General features: G+C 36.0%; 1 protein-coding gene across 5 annotated transcripts in view; it reads left to right on the top strand.

The window, feature by feature from the left end:
- Positions 1 to 37: 37 nt before the first annotated feature.
- Positions 38 to 27024, top strand: part of Cdk8 (cyclin dependent kinase 8) — a 144836-nt gene continuing 117849 nt past the window's right edge. For all 5 annotated transcript variants that reach the window (XM_004631041.2, XM_004631042.2, XM_023715099.1 and 2 more), the window contains exon 1: positions 38 to 189. In XM_004631041.2, coding sequence (XP_004631098.1) covers positions 62 to 189 — 128 coding nt within the window. In that variant the 5' untranslated portion in view covers positions 38 to 61. The remainder of the gene's footprint in view (positions 190 to 27024) is intronic.

The following is a 27024-nucleotide window of genomic DNA, read 5'->3' on the forward strand; positions in this document are numbered from 1 at the left end:
TGGACCCCACCCCGGCCGCCCGGCCCCCAGACCCAGCTCCCCGGCCTCGGGGGCTGTGACAATGGACTATGACTTTAAAGTGAAGCTAAGCAGCGAGCGGGAGCGGGTCGAGGACCTGTTTGAATACGAGGGCTGCAAAGTTGGCCGCGGCACTTACGGTCACGTCTACAAAGCCAAGAGGAAAGATGGGTGAGTGTGTGTGTCTGCGGGTGGCAGCCCTGGGCGGCCCTCCCGCCGAGGCAGGTAGCCGCAGGGAGAGGGCCGCCGAGGTGCCGGGCTCCCACTTCCTCGGCGCTCGCCTCGTCCCCGCCGGCCAGGTTTGGGGAGGAAGTGGGATCCAAGCCCCCAAGAAATCCTGCGTGCTGCGTCTGGGTTCTACAGTGTTGGCAAGAATTTGGAAGAGGACTCCCAACCTCGCGGGCTGTGTACTTTTCGAGGATTTTAACACTGGACTTTTAAAAATTGGTTAAAAGAAACGCCAGTTTAAATGATTTTTGTCCACCCATGTGGTCTATTTATTATGGTAACCTTTGGGGAATTTCCTCACCTGCCTCTGGAGTGACATCCGTCAGTTTGGGGGGGAAGCTGTTATCCTTTCCGCCCACAGTTTGTGATCGATTTATTATCAGATTTGGATTTTATTTGGTGGAAAAAAAGGCAGCAAGTGAATGTGGTCCTGGAGAGAGTACCTCATAGTGGTCATCTGCAACAGGAACGTAGCGGTTGCTATTTAAATATCATTAGCCGTGAGTTTTTACGTAGAACAATGGGTGTTTGATGCAAGGTGGGTGGTGGGGAAAAAAGACAAGTGACAAATAGGGGCTTTTTCAGGCCGTCTCCCCAAAATTTAGCAGCTGGCAATATCTTTCCTTTAAATATTCACCCCTAGAAATAACTTAATTAAACGTATAACTAGTAATGCTCCCATTTTAGTTTCTTAACAGACAAGTGAAGTATTCATTTTTCCTTTGTCAGTAGTTGAATATTTTGTAATATTGACAAAATGGAACGTAATTCTTAGGGAGAAAATGTATCTTATTAACTCCTTGTTTTCTTCTTGTAAAAATGGTTTTTATCCCTGCTGCCTTTTAGAAAATTATTCGAAAGATATTATAGTTTTATTATGTAATCTTTGGATTTTATTAGAAACAAAGTGGCTTTCCTTCAACATCACTGTTTGGTTAGCAAGTATTTGATGTGCAAAATAATTACTTTTAAAAAAAACTAGGGAACACCAAAAATGAACCCATTCATAAAGGAAGCAAGCAATATTTATAAATAAGTGTTTTGGATGTTGGAAAATGAAGTGTGTGTTTATTTAGTCAGCATTTTTCTTAGATTTGCCGAAATAGTTTTAAAAAATAATTTAAAATGGATTCTAAGAGAAAGTAGCTCTAATTAAGTTGGATGTATTTCAGTGCTTTTATGCAACAATAAAGCAGTGCAGACATGGGCAAAAAGGGTAGGGATTTGAAAACTTGATACTGTGGGTTCTGTTTATATTTAAAAGTACTTTTTAGCGATAATTGGCTGACATTTGAGAAATCAGCGTCTGGAGATACTGACTGTTGTCTAACTAGATTTCTCATTTCAGTTTTACTCTCTAATGATTGTATTTAAAACTTGTCCATGTTCACTTACTATATATGGTAATATCTTTCAAAAGATTTAAACCATCTCCCCATTTAATTTAAAGAATATTCATAAAACCCCTAGTCCTGTGAGATTAGACACAGTAGTACAGTTGACCAATCTGTCATGTGTTTTATAAAATTCTAGTGACATTAAATTTTAGTTAATCCCTATGAAAGAAGCCAGTTCTGATTTATACATTATCATTTAGGCTAATTAAAATAAGCAAATGTTTTAAATTTGATTTTTGATTTATACTTAAAATGTATGTACTGTGTATTGGCAGGAGGTATTTTTAAATACATTTTATATTTTAATGGGCAGGTTTTAATTTAGAAGAAAGAATAATTTGAAAGGAATTACACAATTTAAGAATAGCTGATGTATAGTGTATATTTGTTAGTCACTTATGATGGCTGCAAATTAACATTGCATTTGGAGAAAAAGAGTCTTTTGTGATCTTTTGGGTATTTTTTTTTCCATTAGCCTTTAATGATTCTGTTTATATGAAGAACTTATTTTGTTTGTAGTGGCTCAATTATCAGGAGAGTTTTATTTTACTTTAATGTTATTTTTTGGAACTGGGAATTAAACTCAGAACTTCATACTTGCCAGGCAGGTGCTATGCAGCTGAGCTATACCCCCTGGGCCTCAGAAGAATTTTAAAATTACTTAAAACAGTTTTTGTTTTCCAGAGGGAATATATATATTGGTTTGGCTTTTTTATATCCTCTGGTAAAATACTATACACACACACACACACACACACACACACACACATACGCACACACACATATATATATGTAATATTGCATTATATTCATGAGGTTCTTTTGATTATGTCAGTAAAATGTAATTTAATGTAATTTAGTCCTGATAAAATAAAATTTGTGGCTGTTTAGTCTTTCATAATAAGATGATCAAATAATTTACTTCTAGTATTGATTTACTTTCAAATTAAATCATATATTCTACAGCTGAAATTTTATAGTAGTCTAGGAACTACAAACAGTAATGAGTTTAGAAAGAATCCTGAGATTACAATAAAGTTAAATAATGTCAATAAGCTTTAGATATATTTGACTATCAAACAAATGTAAATGTTGTATCCTTTCAGTAGTCCAGTGAGCATAGAACATGGATGATTAGTAAAAGAATTTAGAGAAATTAGCTTCTTAAATTATTAAGTTTTAAGAAATAAAATAGCTTGACAGATCATTTCTTTGACTTAATGAATTAATAATCCTGCCCTGCTAGTATACCACACTTAGGATAAATCAGCATCTTAAAGAACATATGGAAGGAAGAAATTATTTGAGGCATGATTACAAATGAGAGAAAAGAGCCATTTATAGTTGCGTTAATTTCAAATTTTAATAAGGTTAAGATAAATGTGTAATACATGTCAGAGTTAATTTGTTCTCACTGTCACCACAAATGAAGCAGTGTCCTTTGTGCCTGAATGCCAAAAGAGTACTTCCTAGGCGGCAGGGGGTTCATTATTTAAGTCAATTATCAAATTTAGGTAATCAGACTTTGTTAAAAAGAATGGAAACTTGTAAGAAGACATTTGTTTTTAACCCTCAGACTTGTCAGTATAGGCACCAGACATTGGTAGAGTTTTAAAAAAATCAACAAGAAAGAGAATTTTATCTTCAAGACAGAAAAACAAAAGATTATTTTTTGTAATCTTATGTTCAAAAGGCTAAATGTTATATAATTAGGGGTATATGTGTGTGTGTGTGTGTGTGAACAGAGGGTAATGAAAAGCATGTTAGTATGGTGAAAATGCTAACTAGTTGAAAGTGCTTTAAGTTAGGAATCCTGGAGACTTGAGTTTGAGTTCGTGGTCTGCGTCTCATTAGCAGTATGACCTTGGGCAAATCATTTGCTTTTTGCAAAACTAAGGAAAGGAGGTTTTAATAGATATTTTTAGGATCTTTTCTAATTTTATGATTTGGGAATTAAAAATTACAAACATAAAATGTAATACGTTTGCAAGATTTGCAAACAAATATTAAAACAATGATTTTACTCTGGATAATGCTACACTTATATATTTTTTACTCTTATGAGATCATAATGGTTCTCATCAATTGCCAAAAAGAAGCTAGGTAATTTCCAAATACCCACCAGCTACTTTACATGTCTTAATGCTTCCTTAACTTTGGGCTAGTACCTGCTGTCATTCCTGTGAACCCTTTGTTTGGTGGCCAGCACAAGGGACTCTTCTGATTCAGCCTGCATTGGCGCTTTGTTTTAATTCTTTAAATATGATCAGAACTTGGTTAGAATTCTTATTTTCCACAGAGGAATCAGCTAAAAACTAGTCAGCATCCTATCATCCTTTCTCAATCCTGCATTTTTATGTGAATATTTCTTAGGTGTCATAAATGCCAAAGACAAAGTGTACTTTTTGTAACTTGAATATTTGTATGTGCAATAAGGAGTTAACCTTGCAGTCTTCTAATATGTGACAGAGAGGGACAAACAATACTACTGTGCCCCCCTCCCCAAGAACCAGGGATTAAACTCAGAACCTTCTCACTATATTATGTACATCTCCAGTAACCCCACCCCCCAACACACACACACGTTTTTTAACCATGAGACAGAATCACACTAAGCTGCAAAATTGCCTACCCTGCGCTTGAATTTACAATCCTCCTGCCTTGGCTTCCCAGAATGCTGAGATTACAGGTGTGTGCCACCATTTCTGGTATTGTGTATTTCTTACTTGCTTGCATTTGGGTTTATCTTCTTTAACTATTCAGAATATTGAAACCCACTACTTAGACTATTTTGAGTTCAGCTTAGATCCCTTTTTTTTAGTAGCAAGACTGACAAATTCATTTCGGATTTGCCAGTGACTTACTACTTTTCTTACTACGTTATCTTCTAACGTTTGAAGAAGTTCATTCATTAATCCATTCAGCAGCTATATGTTGGATTCTTCTAGTGCCCACTGTTGTTGTTCAAGGTACTGGGAAAGTAAGGATGAATAAAACATTCCATTACTTGAGGAAATATCTACTAGGGAAACAAACTTGTAAGGGAAACTACAACAGTTGAATAAGCACTGTAATTAATGTCCTTACAATGAAGAAAGGAAGCCCCCAACTGCTTAGGATTTTTAGGAAAAACTCTCAAAGATGTTGAAATTGACTTGGACTTTAGAATATGGGAAGATCTCATCAGACAAGGCATTCCAAGAGGAATAGGATGAAGAGGAATGCTTTTCATTGTCTTTCCTGATGAAGCTGGGTCTATATGGATCTGATTTTTCTCCTCGTGACTTTCCTCTCTCCTGTTAAGTATTTTTTTTAGCTTTTGCTGTACTTGTAGTGATATATGTATACACTATACATATTTCATTGCACCAAATTATACTACTTTAGGCATTATTTCTCTGGACAAATGAGTTTAGAATTCTGATTTAGAAACCCTGAAATGTAATGATGTATTTGTTTGTTGGGAACTGTTTTCAAAGTTAGGGTTGATACATATGTTTTATTCGCTATGGTTGATATCATCTTTCTTATAGTGTATTTTACTATTGAATCCAATCCTTATTGTTTTACTTTTTTTCTCTTATTACCTGTTACTAGAGAATGGCTGACCTACTATCCTTTTCTTCCTTCAGAACAATTTATAAATCTTTTTCCTTCACGCTATTTTAGGTATGCTTTCATCATCTCTTTGTTATTTAGCAGATACTGTATCTTGGCCTGCAGATATCTTTTGTCACCTGAAAGCAGTTCTTGATATTATCAATAAAAGGTGGCTTTCACCTGTTCTTTTGGTATTTTGAGACTCACTTTGTAGTTCAGGCTGACCTTGAATTCACTATGTATCCAGGCTGGCCTTGAACTTGTGGTGATCCTCCTGCCTTAGCCTTTGGAGTACTGGTATTACAGGGATGTGCCCCTACACCTGGCTTCACCTGTTGTTTTGACCTTAATATTTGGAAATCCTTTGCTATCATGATTCTCAGTTAATACAGTTATAAGAAATCCATAAACCAGTCACTGGCTTTACTAATGGAATTATGTCATGTCCTTGAGGTAGGATAAATGCTGAGAATTCCCTTTTAAAAATCCAGGTAATAGTTACAAACCATAAGATTTACCCTTTTAAAGTGTTTGATCTATTTATTGAGGGTTTTTTTAAAAGTGTATTCATAGCACTGTGTAGCCATAACCACTGTTCATTTACACAACATTTTTGTTCATGAAGAAACTCTGAACCCATTTACAATCACTCCACCCCTACCTCCCAAACCCGACAGCCACTACTTTCTGTGGATTTTGATATGTCATGCAAATGTAATCATATAATATGAGAGGGAATACTGGAATTGCATGTTAAGACAAAAATTAGGATTTCTGGAGCCATTAAGAACCTATTTAAAGGGCTGGGGAGATGGCTCAGTAGAATAAGCGCTTCCCTGGCAAGCACAAGAACCTGAGTTCAATCCCTGGTTCTAAAAAAAGAACCTATTTAAAAACAAAAATCTTTCAACTGAGGAAAAACTTTTCCAGCACTAAATAGTGCCTGAGAAAAAGGCCAGAGTGGTCTGATTTGATGGAGTATGAATCCGTGTTTCAGAGTCACTGCAATAATGGTGTGAGCATTGTCCTGGAATAAGCCAAGTTACTAAAGTATCTTAAAAATTTTTGTATTAGCATTATGTGTTCAATAATATATATGTAAATTATATATATATATGTATATATATATGTATCATTGTGGAATCTTATTACATGTGCATATCACATCCTGAAGGCTAGTAAAATCTTGTATACAAAGAACAGAGATCTTGGTCCTAAATCAGCCAATATAAAACCAAAGTAAAATGAAAACAAATGTCACATAACAACTCACACATGAATGCTCATTATTGAGCATAGTACATCATTTGTAATGGCCAAAAACATAGAAACAACTCAAACGTCCAAATAATGAATAATTTTTAAAATGTAGTATATCCGTTCAATGCATTATTATTCAGCCATAAAAAAGGTATGGAGTTATCAAGTCATGCCAGTGCATGCTGATAATCTTAGCTATTTAGGAAGCTGAGGTGGTGGAACTATCATGAATTCAAGCCCAGCCTGGCAACATAGGTAAACCCTGCTCTCCCTAAAAAAGGAGAGGAATGTGAAGCACTAATGCATGTAATACTTTATGATAAACCTTGAAAAAATTACATTAAATAAAAGACACTACTCAAAGGGGGGGAAGGGAGGCAATGAAGTGGGTAGGTTAAGTAAAATATTTTAAATGAGTAAAATTTCAGCTATGAAATTTTGAGCATTAAAGTTTAAATTATAATGTGCTTTGTACTGGTGTGTATGTTTATGTATTTGTGGTAGTAGGGACTTAATTCAGGATCTTTACACTAAGTTATATCCCCCTACCTTTCTTTTTGATTTTTGTTTTTGTTTGTTTTGAGACAAGGTCTTATTTCAAAATTCAGACTGGCCTCAAGCTAACAGTAGTCCTCCTGCCTCAGCCTCTCACTGTCTGGGATTGCAGGCATGCACCATCACTCTTGGCCATCCCCAGACATTTTTAAATATTGAGATAGGGTCTTGCTAAGTTGTTTGGGTTGGGTTTGAATTTGTGATCTTTCTGCCTAGGTCTCCCAGAGGGCTAGGATTATAGGTGTGTGCCAACAGGTCTTGCTGCTTCGTAATTTTTACCCAAAATATTTTGGTACTTTGGTGATTAGTTCTATCAGTCCAAACATAATGAAAAACTTGACTTCTGTTTTTGTCTCCATATTGGCTGTCTTGCTAATGCTAAGTTTGTAGGTGCCATTTATTTATTTTTTAATTGCATAATGTTAAAGGTAGTTTTCATTTTATAAAAAAAGAAAATAGCCTCATTTCTTCTTATAAAAGCAGTCACCATGCTCACCTGTAATCCCAATACTTGGGAGGCTGAGGCTGAACTCACTCCTGTGAGTTCAAGGCCAGCCTGCGCTACATAAACGAGTTCAAGACCAGCCTGGGCTACATAAGTTCAAGACCAGCCTATACTACATAGTGAAACCTCTATCAAAAAACAAAAACCAAACAAAATACGCATTCATGCTAAAAAAATTCAGAGAGTAAAGAAATGTATATAGAAACTGAATCCTTTAACTGTATGATCAGAAGATAGTATTTTTTAAATCTCCAAATAACAATATATGAGTAATAGGTTAATGAAATTTAGGACTTTATTTTAAAAATTAATGTACTTTCCATATCAATAAATATAATTATACATACTTTTTATTATTGTAGAGTATCATGATATGTATACATATAAATGTTATTAGTTAACCAGTTCTCTAGTGATAGACATTTACCCATTATAGTTGCAGAGAATGACAGTAGTTATCTCTTCAGTTCTAAACTGAAGTTCTTAAAGTAGAATTTCAGGGTGAAAGCTTACATACGTTGAAAAACTGTAGTTTTAGTAAGATTGGGTTAATGTAGTCTTTTGATTAAGAAGTCAAACAGTATGCAGATAAAACAAAAATCTAACCCTTCTGCCTTGCATTTTGTTTCACTGTTTAAGATAACCATTGTCTTTGGCTTCTTTTGTGTATGCTTACAGGGGCATGCATATGCAATGGTAGGCTAAAATTTACTTTAGAATATTATTTTCTTTTGAGCAAATAATGCTTGCATGTGGAAAACATTTTGAATAATCTTTGTATTGCTTTTTACAGTTCATACGGTTCATCAGTTCATCATTGCTTTATGAATACAACATAATATACTGGGACAACCAAAGTACATTTAGGTTGTTTTCTGATGCAATCAAAACAGTTTTGTAATAAATTTCCTTCACATCTTGTTTTTCTATACAACATTCTTTGAGATGGAAGTGGAAGTTTGCAGGTCACGGAAGTTTCCCGTGGGACATTTACTGTGGGTGATACCACTGGCAAGAAACAAAGTTTCCATCTAGCAAGAAAAGCTTCCTGGACTATATCCACAAGGATTTCTATTCCTTCCAGCCTCTTTCAACAGTTCTAGGGACTCTGACCACCATGCCCAAATACAGACTGCAGATTACAACCTCAGCACAGCAGTATGAGACTAGTGCAGTGAAGGTCAACATCCAGGAATAAATCTTAACAGCCCTGGGCATCAGGCTCTTTAAAGTCCAATCTGTGTCCTCAATTATATACTCACATTAGAAGCCCCCAAATAAAATTTATCTTGAGGGAAGAAATGGAAATAGATATAATAATGACATGATTGAGTAGTGAGGTGAAATACTTTGTAAAGTTAGACATTTTTGATGGTTATTCTGGAAATTTTTATTGGATTTTTCCCTCACGTGGTCCTTTCTATCTTAGTTGGGATAGAAAAATTTAAGAACCATGTAGATATTTAAAATTATAATTTTTTCATTATGTTTATATTTTATCCTGTGTTTGCTTTCATTAAACTTTGTATTTCAACTTAATATGGTTGCAGAATTTGTTTCTATCACAAACGATTGATACTCTTGATGTATTCTACCTTGAACCACTTCTGCTCAACCCTGATTCCTAGTGCTCTTATTCTTTTTTTCTGTTGCTTGGCTTTGACTATTCTGTTTTCCTTTACCCAGTACAGACCTTTCTGTACCTGATATTTTTCTTTTTCTCATCTTTTTAAGTTTGCCTTTTCTGTTTTATTCTGATTTTGGCTTTGACCTTGTTCCTGTTAGTGTAATAACCTCTGGGTTTTGCCTTCATAGAATAAGAAGCTTCTGCTGCTGGAGGAATTGTTTTGATATTGCATGCTCAATGAGGTAATCATTTGTGGTAGACAGATGATTGTAAGACATCTCTCATGTGTCTTAGAATTTCTGAAATTTTCACATTTTTTTTTGTTTGTAATTTAGGACAGGGCCTACAGGGTCTACAGGGCCTCACTATGTAGATCAGACTCCTAGTGATCTGCCTGTGTTCATCCTCCCAAAGAGCAGGGATTACAGGCACTTGTCACCACCCCCAGTCTCATTGTGCCCTGGGAGCGGGACTGGCACTGCATGCTGGTGATTGAATGCTGGCTGCTGAGTCTGCCTAAGCCGGTGCTTTAATCTACTGAGCTCTTTGGCCCGGCCCTAAAAGTTGAGAGGGATTTTTTTTTTCTTCTTTGGCTGGCTCAGGCTCCCTTAAAGGGCAGGTCTGGTATGGCATGTGGAGCTGGGGATTGAACTGTGGTCCCCTGTGCCTGACTGGGCGTTTGCCCAAGCAGGCATTTAAACCACTGAGCTAAACAGCAAGCCCCCAAAGTTTGGAGTTTTTTGTTTTGTTTTGTTTTTCTTTCAGAACCAAGGATTGAACTCAGGACCCTGCACTTTCCAGGCAGGCACTTATACCACTGAGCTGTCTCTCCAACCCTAAGTTTCAGAAATTTTAAGGCCTACTGAACAATATTCTTTTATCATAGACATAATTGCTGCTCCACAGAAGTTGAGAAATACTGCTTACAGTTAGGAAGCTGAAGAAACACAAATATTTTTATCTTCATATCTGAAAATCTATTTTAGTACAAATGAATCCATTTCTGCCTGAGGATTTAAACCAGATATTCTAGAGCTATAAAAGTCACGACTGTCTTATTTTAACTAAGACTAGCTGACTTCTGCAGATCCCCTGTAAGCTTGTGATATGAGCTAGACTGGGAAGTGTGTACATGAAGAACATAAGGAAATCACTAAGAGTGCATACTTTTCACCATCTTGTTCTCTCCAGGATTTATTTTTCTTCTTTTTTTGGATGGTGACATTCATTTCTAAAAAGGGAGGAAGCGCGCGCGCGCGCGTGTGTATTACTAGGGCCTAAACCCAAGGCCTTGCACTAATCTACAACCTTAAGTCATATTTTTTAAATATCTAAGTTGCCCAGACTATGCTCAAACTTGTGATCCTCCTTCCTCAAGCTTTAAGGAGTGCTGGCCTTTGCCACCATGCTCAGCTAAGCGTGATATTCTAAAGATCTTGAAGTTTTTAATTCAAGCCAAAATATAATCAAATGTATCAGTTTCTAAAAATCTGGCTTTATGCGGTCATGATTATCATACATTTAGTGTATTGATAGGATTGTATAACCCTACTATAATCTGATTTTAGAATATTTTTGTTCCTCTGAAAGTATATCCTGGAGACGTATTTGCAGTTACCAATTCTTCCGTTCTAAGGCCTGGGCAACCTACAATCTGCTTCCTTTCATGGGATTTGCCTATTCTGAACATTTCATTTGTAGTTTGGATATATCATGTAGTCTTTTGTGGTTTCTTTTACTTTTTTCAAGGTTTATCAGTGCTGTAGTAAATATATTTTGTTCATTTATTATTTGATAAACATTTTTTATGATTTTTGTGAATGATGCTGTTATGAAATTGGTATACAAGTCCTTACTTTCAGTTCCTAGATATTCAGTATATGTACAAGTGGAATTGCTGGATCATAGAACAGTTTGACATTTTGAATAACTGTGCATATATTTTCCATAGCCACTGCACTGTTTTCTATTCCTACTAGCAGTGCACAGAATTATGCTTTCTCCACATCCTTGACAACAACTTTTTATTTTTGCGGAACTGGGGATTGAACTCAGGAATTATTTTTCATTTTTAGAAAATAGTCATTCTTATGGATATTAAATGGTATCTTACTGTAATTTGTATTTCCCCAATAGTTACTGATGTTAAGCAGCTTTTTATGTATTTACTGAACATTTTGTGTACTTTGGGAAAATTCATGACATTCCTTTATTTTTAAGTTCGGTTATTTGTCTATTATTGAATTGCAAAGAGTTTTTTTGATTTCTGGATTAAACATAGCTAATTTGCACATACGTAAATTGGCTTTTAATTTTTTTTTTTTACAATACTGACAGACCGTAAGTTCCCTCAGTATCTTTATTTTCTACAATACATAAATAAAATAGTTTAACATTTAAAAGATACATGCACAAAGGTCTTCCTGTCAGCATTCTCAGTTATTCTTATTTTTTCATCTTCCGATTTTCAGTGGCCAAATGAAAACTGAACTGAGCTTCTGATGGCTACTGATATGGAGGTGAGTGACATACAGCAGGCCATGGGCCCTACTGCATCCTGCATTCAGGCACATCCCTCAGTGAGACACTGGGCAGGACGTTGGGGTCCATGTTCTCTGTGCCCACAGCCTGCCTGTACATCTCAATTCAAATCTGGTCCTTGCTCTTACCTAAGCAGATGCTTAGGCCACTGAGTTATTTTGCTGGCCTCTGTGAAAGCCTGAGAGAAGTTTTTCTCTCTAGGTGACTCCTTAGGCACACTCTATGTTGTAAATCACTTTTCTCTGTGGCCCCATAATCTCTTTGATAAGAAAATTTGGGGTACCACTGAGTTACAGGTTGTAACGGCACAGGTTTGCTTACATCCTGAGTCCTCACTGACCTTCAAGGGCTAGGGCCAAAATATTGACTCTCCTTGTAGCCCTTCTTCTAATTTTTGGTCTACAAACTTTAATTGTTAACCATCCAGAAGAAAAGCTTAATGATTTTATTACCATGTAACAGAGGCAGTTGAGCTTAACATCGCTGTCTGTCTGAATATCAAACACCTTAGACATAACATGGAACTATTTTCCAACAACCATGGATATTCTAAACTTTAAATCCCTATAGAATGTGAAAAAAATTCCACATTTTTACACAGAAATTTAGAAATAAAACTATATACAACATTGTAGCAGAGCAATCCTATGACATTTTTCTTCTCGTTTTCTTTTATTACCTTTTATTTATTTTTTATAAACATTTACCTTAAAGAGAGTATAGCAATAATTGATATGACATTAGAAGCAGTACATATTTAGAAGACCAAAATGATAGGTATTTCAAGCATGGTTTTAGTATTACACATTGCTATCCAGTGTAGTTGCTTAATTCACAGATAACAGCATATAGAGTCAGTCAGTGTGAGAATTCTACCCATTGACTGCTATTTGAAAAACTTGATGGAGATTCTTAGGACCATTACTTTAACCATCTTGTTTATATAAATGTATGATTTTGCCTCTAACATATTTCCCAACTTTTCTATTTTCTCTTTGTTATTTAAACCTTAAGTCCTCACTTTCCATTTAACTGTGTTATACCTTTTAAATTTTATTTCTTTTGAGTTCTTAAACTAGGGAGACAATATGATATTTACACATGTGCGTCTTGTTTATTTCACTTATGAGTATAACTTCAAGTTGTATCCATTTTTATATGAAGGCTTTGAGTTTATTTTTCTTTATAGCTGAGTAATACTCCATTGTATTAAAACACCACATCTCTTTCATCAATTCCTCAAGCGACAGGCATTTTGGTTGTTTCCAAGATGTGGCTATCAAAAATTGTGCTGCTATAAACATAAGCACACATATCACTATGATATGATGTTTTCAGTTCTTTTGAGAAAATTCCCAGAAGGGAGATAGCTGAATTGAATGGGATTTCCAGTTGTAGTTTTTTGAAGAGTCTCCACACTGATTTCCATAATGGTTGCACAGTCTACATTGCCACCAGCAGTGGAGAAGGGTTCCTTTTTTCCCATAGGCTCTCCAACATTTATTGTTGGTTGATTTCTTTATGATAGTCATTCTTTCTGGGGTGAGATGGTATCTCAGTGTTGTTTTAATTTGCATTTCACGGATGGCTAGTGATGTGGAGCATTTTTTCATGTATTTATTTGCTTCTTTAATTTCATCCTCTGAGAAGTGTGTGCTCATCTTAGATGACCATTTCTGGACTGGGTCTTTAAATTTTGGAGCCCTAATTTTTTTTAGTTCTTTATAAATTCTAGATAGAAGACCTTTGTGTGACTGCTTATTAGTTAATTTTTTTTTCCCCCAAATTTGTGGGTTGTCTTTTCACTTGGTTGGTAATTTCTTTTGATGTGCAAAAACTGTTCAATAAGAGGAGGTTCCAGCTGTTAATTCTTTCAGGTATTTCCCATGCAGTTTGATTTTTGTTCATGAAATATTTGCCTTCCCCTATGTCTTCAACATTTCCACCTATTTTCTCTTCCAGGAGATTTAGTGTTTTTGTCTTAATGTTTAGATCTTTAATCCATTTTGACTTTAGCTTAATGTGTGGTGATAGGCCTGGGTCAAGTTTTAATTTTCGGCATGTAGAGAGCCAGTTTTTCCAGCACCATTTGTTAAAGAGGCTATCTTTCTTCCAGTAAGCATGTTTGGCCCCTTTGTTGAAGATAAGATGGCTGAGTGTGTTTGTAGTTGCATCTGCATCTTTGAATCTATTCCATTAATCCTCAGGTCTATATTTTGCCAATACCGTGCTGATTTTTATCACAATAGCTTTGTACTATAATTTCAAGTCAGGAATTGTGATGCCTTCTGCCTTGCCTTTGTTGCCCAGGATTGCCTTTACTATTCTAGGTTTTTTCTGGTTCCAATTAAATTTTAGGAATGATTTCTCTTTGTCTTGTGAAGTTTGTTGGTCGTATTTTGATAGGGATTGTGTTAAATTTGTATAACAGTTTTGGGGGTATGACTGTGTTCACAGTATTGGTTCTTCCTATCCAGGAGCAGGGAATGTCTTTCCACTTTCTGAAATCCTCTACGATCTCTTCAGAGTACTATAATTTTCATTGAATAGATCTTTGACTTCTTTAGGGGTTAATTCCTAAGTATTTTATTTTCTGCAGTACTGTTGTAAAAGGTATTGTTTCTGTAATTTCCCTAAGTATATTTGTTATCTGTGCAGAGGAATGCTATTGACTTTTGGGTATTGACTTTGTATACTGCTATGCTACTGACTTTGTATATCCTAGTAGCTCCTTGGTGGAATTTTTTGGGTCTTCCAAGTAGAGTATCGTGTCATCTGCATTATACTTCAGCTTCTTCTTTACCTATTCTTTTTTTCCCCCTGTATTTTAGGACAGGGGTATAGGGTGTTCAGGGTCTTCTTACTAGATTGGACTCCTCGTGATTCTCCTGTTTACAGCCTCCCAAGTACTGGGATTATAGGTGCGCATCACCATGCCCAGTCTCATTCACCATCTCAGTGCATCCCAGCAGCAGGACTGGGGATTGAACCTTTGGCCCCTGTGCCTGCTTGCAGGCACTTTAATCCACTGAGCTATTTGGCCAGCCCTTCTTTACCTAGTCTTATTCCTTTTGTTTCTCTATCTTGTCTAATGGCTCTAGCTAATGATTCCAAAACTACACTGAATAGGAGTGGTGATAGAGGACATCCTTGTTTTGTACTAGATCTGAGAGTAAATGATTTCAGTTTTCCCCCATTTAGAATTATATTACTAGTTGGATTGTCATAGATGGCTTTTATCAGATTGGGATAGAGGCCATCTATTCCATTTTTCTGTAGGACTTTGAGCATGAATGAGTGTTGAACTTTGTAAAAACCTTTTCTGCATCAGTTGAGATGATCCTGAGGTTTTTTGTATTTGGCTTTATTGATACAGTGTATTACAGATTACAGTTATAGATTAGTGTATTTGGACTATCCTTGCATTCGTGGGATGAATCTTACCTGGTCATGGTGTATAATCTTCTTAATGATTTGCTGTATTATATTTGCTAGGATTTTATTGAGGATGTTTGCATCTGTGTTCATGAGGGAGATTGGCCTGTACTTCTCTTTGTTACTTGCACCTTTCTCTGGTTTTGGTATCAGTATAATACTTGCCTCCAGGAATGACTTTGGGAGAATTGTTTCCTTTTAATTACATTAAAGAGTTTGAGGATTATTGCGATTACATCTTCTGTAAATTTCTTGTAGAATTCAGCTGTGAATCCATCAGGACCTGGACTTTTCTTTGTTGGTAGGTTTTTTATTACGTTTTGTATTTCATTGGCTATTATTGAGTTATTGAGAGTTGTTATATATTCTTTTTTCAGTTTTGGTAATTTGTACCGTTCTAAGAATCTGTTCATTTCTTCTGTGTCTCAATTCTGTGAGAGTTAAGATTCTCAAAATAGTTATTGATGATCTTCTGAATTTCCACGAGGTCTGTGGTAATTTCCCCCTTTTCATTCCTTATTGCTTGAATTTGAGTTTTTTCTTTCCTCTTTTTGATGAGGTTAGCTAGGGGCTTATCAATTTAATTTAATGTTTCAAAGAACCAGCTTTTTTTGATTTGTTAATTCTTTGTATTGTTTTCTTTATCTCGATTGCTTTAATTTCTGTTTTATTCTTTATAGTTTCCTCCCTTCTTTGGGCTTTCGCTTTGGTTAGGTCTTCCTTTGCTAGATTTGGAGGTGTTTATTTGTTCCCGTTCTGTTTTCCTAATGTGTGAGTTCACAGCTATAAATTTCCCTCTAAGAACTGCTTTCATCGCATGCCATAAATTCCGATAAGTTGTGTTTGAATTTTCATTGAATTATAGATATTGCTTAATTTCTTGTTTAATTTCATCTGTAACCCATTGCTTGTTGAGGAGGGTGTTGTTTAAGTTCCATGTATTTATGGATTTTTTGTGATATCTTTGGTCATTTATTTCTAGTTTCATTGCACTGTGGTCAGATAATAAGCATGGGATAATTTCTGTTTTCTTGCATGTTAGAAAATGTCACATGTTGTCTTCTGGATGGTTAACAACGTAGGTTTGCAGACCAAAATTAGAGAAAAAGGAGGGCTACAAGGAATGCTAACATTTTGGCCCTAACCTTCTAAGGTCAATTAAGACTCAGGACATATGAGAACTTGTCCTGTAACGTCATGTACCTCGGTAGTGTCCCAAATTTTCTGATCAAGAAGATTATGAGGCCAAAGAGGAAAGTGATCGATGACGTAGAGTGTGCCTAAGGAGAGTCACATAGGGAGAAGACACTCAGGCTTTCACAGAGAGCACATTGGCCAAGCAATGGCCGTGACTCATCCACATGGCTGCACTGACAAAGGTTCTACAATCTGAGGTACGGGATCTCAAGACAAATCCTGAGGACATTTCACTGACCTTCTCAGACCAAAAAGCTGCAACTCTTGTTGCATAGGTCCTGCTTTACCTTGCTCTTAACTATCCAGTAGAAAAGTGTGAAGACGAAATATAGGAAATAAAGCCATGCTGTTAAGTTGAGCTGTGGGGGACTCAGGTCAATAATTTCTGACATTGCCAGTTAAACAGAGGACCCAATGCTATTATGGGCTACTGGACTCTTAGAATATTTTGCTGAGTTTAGACACCTATAATATTCAATAACGGAACTTAGAAAAAATGGGGTATACCGATGAATGTCCATTTTGTATTTGTGTATTCCAAGTGGTTAGGATAGATATATAGTTGCATTCTCTTAATGAATAGAATGATTTGTTCTAATGGTGTTTGTAAATAGGATCACAAGTCCACTTCTTGTACAGCAATTAACCACTAAGAAGAATATATGCAGTGTATTATTTGTTGAAACTGTACTTCCGATTGGATTTGAAACTGTCTCATTGCTATCTGTTTATCAATAAAACTTTGAAAAAACAAAAAGAAAAAACAAAACAAAAAAATAGGGATTGGAAAGAAGATAAGGGAAATTAGGCAGAAAGATGTTAATAAAAGTTTGTGGTCAGAGTTAAAAGAAAAAAAGAAAAAAAAAAGAAAATGTCACATGTGCAGTTGAAAAAATGTGTATTCAGCTGTGGTTGTGTGCAACACTCTGTATATGTCCACTAAGTCCATTTATTCCAAGCTCTGGTTCTGTTCTGGGTTTTTGCTAATTTTGTGTCTGCTTGACCTGTCTTCTTGGGAAAAGTGGGTGTTATGCTCTTAAGAGAAGACGGTATCAAGATGTTGGAGGTGGTATTGGATATTAGATAGATTGTGGTATTGGATATTAGATTTTTCATGTGTATTAAGATTTGTCTTATATAGTTGGATACTCCTGTATTTGATGCATACATTTTTATGACTGTTACCTCTTCCTCTTGAGTTTTTCCCCTAACCAGTATGTAGTGGCCTTCTTTATTTTGTTTGATCATTCTTGGTTTGAAGTCGAGACTGCGAACAGGATTGCTATCCCTACTTTTTTTGAGGTGCTGGGGTGTGTAGTATTGTTTTCCATTCTTTGATTTTCAGCCTACGAATTTCTTTATGAAAATGTTTCTTATGTACAGCATATTGTTGGATTTTATTCCTAATCCACTGTGCCAGTCTATTTCTTTTAATTGGTCATTTGAATCCATTTACATTGATGGTTATAATTGGGATATTGACTTATGATTGACATGTTTATTTACCTGCTGTTGTATACCCCTTTTTCTCCTGTGTTTAATTTTAATTGTTTGCCCTCTTTATTGGTTTTTTTCTGTTCTCATTCATGGAATTGTGTTCATTTTGATCCCTCTCTAGAATATCTTTTAGTAGTCTGTGTAGGGTTGGCTTTGTCATCAAGAAGTCTTTAGTAATTCTTTGTCATGGAAGTATTTCACTTGTGTATCAAACTTTAGAGTTTTGCAGGGTATAGCAGTCTGGGCTGGAATTTGTTTTCTTGGAGAACTTGAAGTACTTTGTTCCACGCTCTTCTTGACTTGATGGTTTGTGAAGAGAAATCTTCTGTTATTCTGATGGTTTCTCTTTAAATGCGATCTGTTTCTATTTTATAGTGGGTTTTAGTATACTGTTGTGCTGGATTTCTGGGATCTTGATTATTATATGTGTGGGTGTGTTTTTAATTGGGTTGATGTTATTTGGAGTTCTGTATGCTTTGGTTACTGAATGTCAGATTGGTTACCCATGTTTGGGAAGTTTTCACGTATTACTTATGCCCGTATTCTTTTTATATCATTTGTATTGACTCCTTTCTCATTGATGCCTATTGGTGTTATGTTGTTCATCTCTGCATCATCTTGCAGATGTTGAATTATTTTTTCCTGCATCCTAGTTGTTTTTAAGAGATCTTTTCTTTTCATTAGTTGCAACGGTGTCTTCAAAATCTGAAACTTGATTGAGGTTTTCATTTCCTGTATATCTCTTTGACTCTGTTTCACATGATCTGTTTCTTTCCCATATTGCTCATTCAAAGATTCCATCATTTTTCTATTCTCTATTTTTTTATCTGTGCCCTCTTTAGATGCACTTAGTAATTCTTTCATTATAGTTATGCTTTTTTTACTTCAGAGACTATTTCTGATCTGATTTCCTCCATACCTTTCTGTAACTTTCTTTACTTCAGATGCCATTAATTCAGAGATTTCAGGTGTGTGATTTCTGATTTCTTTTATGCTATTGTCTTCTGCATTTGTTCTGGGTGGGCTCGGGGCCTGAGAATACATTTTGGTCCTTTTCATTGTCATTTTGTATAGCACTGTCCTCTGACCTTTGGTGTAGAGCTTTGATGCAGTTATAACCTTAGCACCTAGCAAAATTCTCACCCAAGAGAGATTATGTGGTTAAGGCAGTTAAAGTTTTATAATTACAGAACTACAATTAGGACCAGTAATAATGGGTATTGATATTTAGCAGTTGACAAACTTTTGTAACTAATGGGTTTGTATTTTAGACCATAGGAACAAACGTTATGTATGTGTAGCTAAGCAGATTTTAAATTGGGAATTTGTATTTAAATTAGTTCCTTAAGTTCTGTCTGATCACCTCCCCTTTATGTACATGGGGTCTTCCAGGCAGACTAGTTCACACCAGTTACCTGTTGTGCCCTGTCTTGATTAAGAGGGAAAGACAGAGGATACTCTCATAGATCTGGGTCTAGCAAAGTGTCTCAGCTTACCGAGTCTGGATCTACCAAGTTTGAACTCGTCCTGATGTGCCTAGCTTGGGTCTGGCTGCTGTGCTCAGCTTCTTCCTGCTGTAGATCGTGGAAGTGAACCCACTGTGCCCCTCTGGCAAGATGTTCAGTTCCTGAATTAGCTGGGTGGGTCTGGCCTTTAGTGTCACTGCAGGGAGTTCTGCCACAGGTTCTACACTAGGCGTGCCTGACGGAAGAGGTTCCCACCAGTGTGGGAAAGGTCCCACACACCCCCCGGGCCTGGCCTCTGGCTGGAAAGGAATCCAGTGAGCTGGCTGAAATGCTGGGCCTGGGCTCTGGCTGGAAAGGGATCCGGCGAGCACATAGAAGTTCCCACACACATGCCAGCCCTCGGCTCTGACTGGAAAGGGATCCAGGTACTTCATATATTTATTAAATTAATATTACTTACTTAGTCACTTGTGATACCTTTTTCCCATGCCCAGTTTTGCTAGTTCATGTTTTTTAAAAGTATAAGATGCTTATTAGTAGTAGATGATTTTCTTAAATAAGTTTCTTTGCAGGTGAAAACCTGTAGTTTACGCTACAATGAGATAGTAGTTTCTCTGAAGTCTCTTATTAGGAAAAGTCTTATAAAAGCAGGAAAGAGCACCATAGAGTTTTTTTTACAACTTGTAGTATAAGCATTTTTAGAGTTATAATATAAAAATAATACATTGATCGCAATTTTTTATAAAAGATACCAAATGTTTTCTTGTTTACACCTTAGCTCATATACTCAGAAGATTCTTAGCTTCTCCTATCAACTTTGTCCTTGACCATGTAGTTTTGGTTGCAGAACTGTCCCCACCTGCGATTAATAAACAAAAGAATAAAAAATTCTTGAATAAACAAAACTTCTATTTCACAAGAACACCCAAACATTAAAACATTTCAGCTATGTGTTTTTGTTCAATGTATGTAAGTTATTTTTCTTATTTATGCTGTACTGATTGTAGTTGGCATTGTAACAATAATTTTTTTTTGTGCTGATATGACATTATAGCCACATTATGGTATAAAAACTCACCCAACTAAGAGTTTAGCTTATATTTGCTAGGACAGGACTGGTAGTAAGTATTGTAAATGTTTACTGATTACAAATGGCCAGATGGCCCATTTCAAATATTGAGACTTATTATTATTGCTCTAGCTTGTTATAGGTATTCACGTCTGGCGCAGTAAACTGTACAGATTAGGTGTTGGTAAAAAATAAAGTAGAAAATAAAATGTTATACTATAAAATATCATTACTCTTTAACTTTTGATGTGTTATTACAATATATGAAAGTAGGAACCACAAGAGATTTGGCAAAATCCAAACCAAAGGTTTATAGAAAAGTGCCATAGTATATTAACTAAGACGGCTTAGGCTTTTCCCCTTGGAAATAAAAGGAATGGGGGAGGGATATAGTTCAATGACACAATACCTGCCTGGCAAGGGTAAGGTCATGAAGTTTGTTTCCCTATACAAAAAAAAAGGATGAATTTTGAAGTATAGGAAGCTGTAACCGTATAAATACGTTGTTTCTTATTTTTAAATGTCAGCCTGTGGAGCTGTTAGTTCTTTTCCAATTCTTGAAATAGGACACTAGGATAAAAGAATTTTATTTTAAAATTAAATTCCTTGAAAGTTTAGGTATATTCATAAATGAGTATTTAGAGGTAATCATAATTACTAAATGTAAAGAAGCTATTTTAAGATTTCATCCTCAGTCTTTGGAGACTTAAATCAGGGGATATAAGTATATTCTCACATGTGGGTGTTGTTTCAAATATCTGCTTTTGTTCATCTGTGGAAGGACAAAACTAGTTTATTACTGTCGTAGTCAGGGTTTATAAGGGAAACAATACAGGACACATGATTTATACAATTATTTTACAATAGTCGCCCAAAGAGTCATATACAAAGAGTGCAGGAAATCTGTCCACACACTAAAGATGAAAATAATCCAATTGAGGACCTGGATTCTACAACAGTGTCCTGCATGAATCCACATAAAGACCTAGAGCCCATCACAGTGCCCTCCATAAATTAAGCTGAAGGCCAAGAACCCATGACAATGTCTCATGCATATCTATTTCATGGATTTATGCTGGGTAGGCCCACAGATTAGTGGCAGAAGCTAGAAAGTCTGTGCTAGTGGGATGAAGGATTGCTTCTAGCAGGCTGAGGGGTCTACACTGGAGACAGAAAGCAACACTCAAAGACCTAAGCTCTCCTCTAAGGTCCGACAGGCATCCTCACAACAGTGAGGTCCTGAGCTTTTCTGACAATGAGAGCAGCTCAGTCTTTATCAGGAAAGTAGGTGTGATAGGCTTCTTCTGAACACTGAACAGTGCCCCTCTGGAGACGAAGTGATGCTCAAAGTAAGAGCTCCTCCAAGGTGACCCATAGCCATTCTTAGTGACAGCAAGGTTCCAAGCTCCTCTGATGATGAGAACAGCCAAGTTCATATCAGGAAAGCCATCACGACAAACTCCTCCAAGAGAAAACAGCCACAGGAGAACCATCAACTCCCTAACAGCTTGCATTTTCTCCAGTTCTTTTTATTTTGTTGGCAACAATCCTCAGGTGGGGCCTCTATACCCAGGACCACACTGATTCAGTTCTGCTGGGTGTTACAAGTTGGCCACCGTTGTCAGTCATCCACAATGTCCTAATGTAGATCTGTGACAAATAACTTGAAGCAAAAAAGGCATGTTTTTGTATACTGTAAGGCAGAACTTGTAACAAATTTTCCAAGCATGGAAATGAGGGCAAAGAATTTGTTCTTTTGACAAATGTTTTCAAACTTGTTATAAATGACAGATTGTTGTCATAGAAGAAATTCAGCTACTGGATGGATGGCCGTTTGAACTAGAGGACTTACAGGTTCCTATCAGCTCTTGAGATTTCATAGTAAAATATTAGGTTCCATTTTTAGAACAGCCTGAATCAGCTATAAATCTTGAAAAAGTAGAAGTTATGCCAAAACTTAGAGGCGAATATTTTGCTTTTAAAAGTTGATGACCCACAAATTTATTTTATATTTTTTAAACATTGCCTTAAGCAGTGTTTAAAAATGAAATGGTCATGGAAGGTACATAGGCAGAAGTATATGAACTAGAAAGTAACAGCTCTTCAGTTGTCTAACCACCCTGCTTCCTTCTCTAAGTAGTAATGAGGTCAAAAGTGTTGAGTAGTATACTGAGGTTTCTGATGTAAACAACTGAGTTGAAAGTGTCAGTGCCATTAATTGAGAGGTAGGGGAAAACTTTGAAGAATAGAAACTCAGCTTTTAAATTCTATTTGTCTGGTGATATCATCCAAGATAATAATACAACAAGAATAAGCCAACTTGCAGTAGTTTTTATTGGCTGTATTTGGGTCAGTTTAAGCATCAAAAAGAATATATAGTACATCATTTAAAAAATCAATTAGTTCACAGTAATAGTAAAAGGGGAAGAGGGATTTCTTTATTAAAGAATACCATTGATAAAGATAGTAAGAATAAGAATCATAAAAGCAATTTGTACTAATCAATACAAGCACTAGTCATAAATAGATACTAAAACTTGAGTAAAATCTTGATGAGAAATAAATTAATGAGATACAAGGTATCAACTCATGTCTTTTTTAAAATTGGAAAAGAGAAAAGTATACCTTTATAATGGAGTGGTCTGGAAGTAACCAGCTTAACAGAATGGCCAATTTTAGCTTATAAATAGTTTGTATCATTTTTGTTTTCTTATGTAATACAATAAGAAAAACCATCAGCATAGTAATTCTTTTTTAAATTTTTTTTTCTTTTTTTTTGTATTTTAAGGAAGGGTTTATAGGGTGTTCAGGGGCTCACTACTAGATCAGACTTGTAGTGATCCACCTGTTTACAGCCTCCCAAGAGCTGAGATTACAGGCGCATGCCACCATGCCCAGTCTCAGTTGGCATTTCAGCGCACCCTGGGGGCGGGCTGGCACAGCAGGCCAAGGGATTGAACACCCCACCCCTGTGCCTGCTTGCAGGTGCTTTAATCTGCTGAGCTTTTTTCGAGCCGTAGCATAGTATTCTTGACAAAAAATGTTTAATGTAGGTCATGAAAGAGTAATCATATAAATCTAGAACACTGGTCTAGCCTCTATCAGCATCATGAAAAGCTAGGGTGGTGGTAGTGATGTAGCTCAAAACTAAGGAGTCATAGCAACCAAATTCAGTACATGGTTCCTGAATTTAATAAAAACTGGGGTAAAAGACAATTTTTGAACATCTGGGGAAATTAAGTATGAATTATACATTAGATGAATTTATGACATTTTTGTTTGTGATTTTTGTTTGTTTGTTTTTTGAGAGACAAGAGTCTCCTGTAGTTCAGCCAAGTGTTGAACTTACTACTATGTAATGCAGGCTGGCCTCGAACTCACAGTGATCTTTCTCAGTGTTCTGAGTGTTGGGATTACAGATATGTACCACCACATCTGGCCTAGAGTTTCCTTTGAATGTCCTGTCCTGTGAATTGAACCCAGAGCCTCAGGCTTTCCAGGCAGACTCTGAACTATATCCCTGGTGAGAATGTTATTTTTGAGGAGCACGTAAATGGTAATTTGCTTACACTGCTATAAACTTCCCTTTTGGGACTATATTCATTGTGTCCCATAGGTTCTCATATGTCAAATTATCATTTGATTGTAGAAACTCTTAATTTCTTTAATTTCATCTTTGACTGACCTACTGATTATTCAAGAGGGTATTATTTAATTTCTGTGTTTGAATATTTTTTGTGCTGTTTTGCCACTAATTTCTAATCTCACTGCACTGTGGTCTGATGATAATGCATGGAATAATTTCAGTTCTTTTACGTTTACTTAAAGCATGCTTTATGGGCTAGTATGTGGTCTATTTTGGAGAATGTTCTGTGTGCTGCTGAGAAGACTGTGTACTGTCGTTGCTAGGTAGAACACTCTAAAAATCTGTTAAGTCTGTGTGTTTGAAGACTTGGTGCAACTCTTGATATCTCTTGATGATTTTTCCCCCTAGTTGATCTTTCCCTTTGTGACAGTTGATATTGAGAGCCCCCATTACATTTGTATTGATGTTCATATAATTTTTCTTGTCTATAAGCTAGCTTTGTGAAGTTGGGTGCACTGGTATTTGATGTATATATATTTATAATTGTTCATTCTTCCTGTTAAAGTAATTTACTTAACCAGTATGTGTGACCTTTATCTCTTTTGGTCAGCCTTGGCTAAAAGTTTACTTTGTCTGAAATAGCAATAGCAACTCCTTGTTTTTTTCTGAGTTCCCATTGCATAAAATAGTTTTTATTTTTAATCTATCTTTTTGAATTAAATGTCTTTATTTATTTTTGAGACAGTCTCTATGCATTTTAAATTGGCCTTGAACTCAACAGTGGTCCTCCTGCCTTAGCATCTTGAGTGCAGATATGTACCACCATATGCAGCTAAATGTGTTTTTATATACTGCATATTGTTGTTGAGTTTAGTTTCTTGACTCATTCTGCCAGTCTGTGTCTTTGATGGGGGATTGAGACCATTCACATTGAGAGTTATTGAGTGCTATTGACTTTTCCTGTAATCATATTGTTTTCTTGTTGATTTCCTCATTTTTTTCATGTTCTGCTTAGCTACTTATCTCTCCATGTGGACAAGTTGCTATTGTTGGCTTCATTGTCTCTTTGCTAGGATATTCTTTAATTTCCTGTAGTGCTGGTTTGGTGGCCATCAGTTTCTTGAAGTTGTGTTTGTCATGAAAGTACTGCATTTGCCCGTCATCTTTGAAGAAAGTTTTGCTAAACAAATATAAATCAGGGTTGGGGGATGTTATTTTTTAGGGCTTGAAACACTTCACTCCAAGCCCCCCTGGCCTTTATGGTTTTTGTAGAGAAGTTTTTGTAGAGAAGTTTTGCTGTGATTCTTAACAATTTAATTTTTTACCAGAAGAGTAAGGCTTAGGATTTCAATTACATTAGAAATCCCCAAGCAGGAACAGGTGAAATGTACACACTGTACTATAGAGGTGCACAAGCATTACCTTTTTAATGCTGCTTTGGTTCTGTTACAGATTTAAATACATATTTGGGAGCTCATGTAAAGTCCTGAGCTGCCATATAGAAAATAATGCCTAAGCACTCACTAAGAAAGCCTACATTTAATATGCAACAAGTTATGATACACAGCAATACAGGATTCTTATGTAGGCATTAAAAACTATGCTTTCAGCTAGTGATTGCACACCTACAATTCCAGTACTGAAGAAGGTGGAGGTGGGAGACTGGCAAGTTCAAGTTCTGCCTGGGCAATTTAGCAAGACCTAATCTCAAAATTTAAAAAATAAAGAGGACTAAGGATGTTTCATATATATTATTTGTCATCTGAGTTTTTTTATAATCTCATTTATATTTTATGAATGTAGTTTGTGATTTTTAGTTTTTTTAATTGACAGGTAAATATTATATATACTTATGGTAGATGACATGATACTTTGAAATAGGTGTACTTTGTGATTGTGAGCTAATTAACTCACATTTTCTTGTGATGAAAGCACTTAAAATCCACTGTGATTTTTCAAGTATACAGTACATCTTGATTAATTATTTTGTTGTACAGTACATCTCTTAAACTTATTCTTGCTGTCTAATTGAAATTTTATATCCTTTGACCAATATCTCACACACCTCTACACCCTGTAATCAATCACCATTCTGTCCTCTATGTCAGTGAGTTTGACAGTTTTAGATTTCTCATGTGAGATCATGTAATATTTGTACTTTGTGGCTGGCTTATTTCACATAATCCTTTTCACTTTCATCTTATGGTTGCAAGTGATAGGTTTAAAAAAAAAAAACTGTAGCCAGGTACTCTCAGTACTTGCTTGGGAAGCTGATCCCAAGCAGGAGGATTGTTGCAAGTTCAAGACCAGCCTGGTCTACAAAAGTGAGCTCAAGGCCAGCTTGAACAGCAAAGTGAGACCCTGTGGCAGAAAGACAATAAACAAATAAATAAATAAACATTTTAAGGCTGAATAATATTCATTCAACAATAAGTGATTCACTTAAGTTCAGAGGACTCTTTGTTCTTTAAGACACATTTAAAGCCCTTGCCTATTGTCATGATTCTTGCCCATTGTTTTGTGTGTGTGTGTGTGTGTGTGCGCACGCGCCCACATATTCATGTGGATGCATGTACGCCAATTTATTCATCAGTGGACGGACACTTAAGTTGATTTCCTATCTTGGATGTTATGAATAATTCCTCCCTAAAGATGAAAACATATTTGTCTTTGACATGCAGATTTTCTTTTGGATGCATACATAGTATAAATATGCTGTAGTGTAGTATGTACTACAGTATATGCTCTGAATTATTGGATCGTGTAGTACTTCTATTTGTAGTTTTTTTAGGAAATTGTGACTACTTTCTGTGATAGTTGTACTATTAGATTCCCACCAGTAATGTATAAGAACTTCCTTTACTACATCTTTACTAGTATTTGTTACTTTGGTCTTTTAAGGTACCACTCTAAATACAGTGAAATGATACCATTGCTTTTATTTATTTATTTATTTATTTATTTATTTATTTATTTATTGTGTGTGTGTGTGTGTGGCCAGCTCAGCCTACCAGGGGGCGGGGCTGGCTGGCATGTGGTGCTG

This window comes from Octodon degus, unplaced genomic scaffold (assembly GCF_000260255.1).
Source record: "Octodon degus isolate 3935 unplaced genomic scaffold, OctDeg1.0 scaffold00038, whole genome shotgun sequence".
Lineage (NCBI taxonomy): Eukaryota > Metazoa > Chordata > Mammalia > Rodentia > Octodontidae > Octodon > Octodon degus.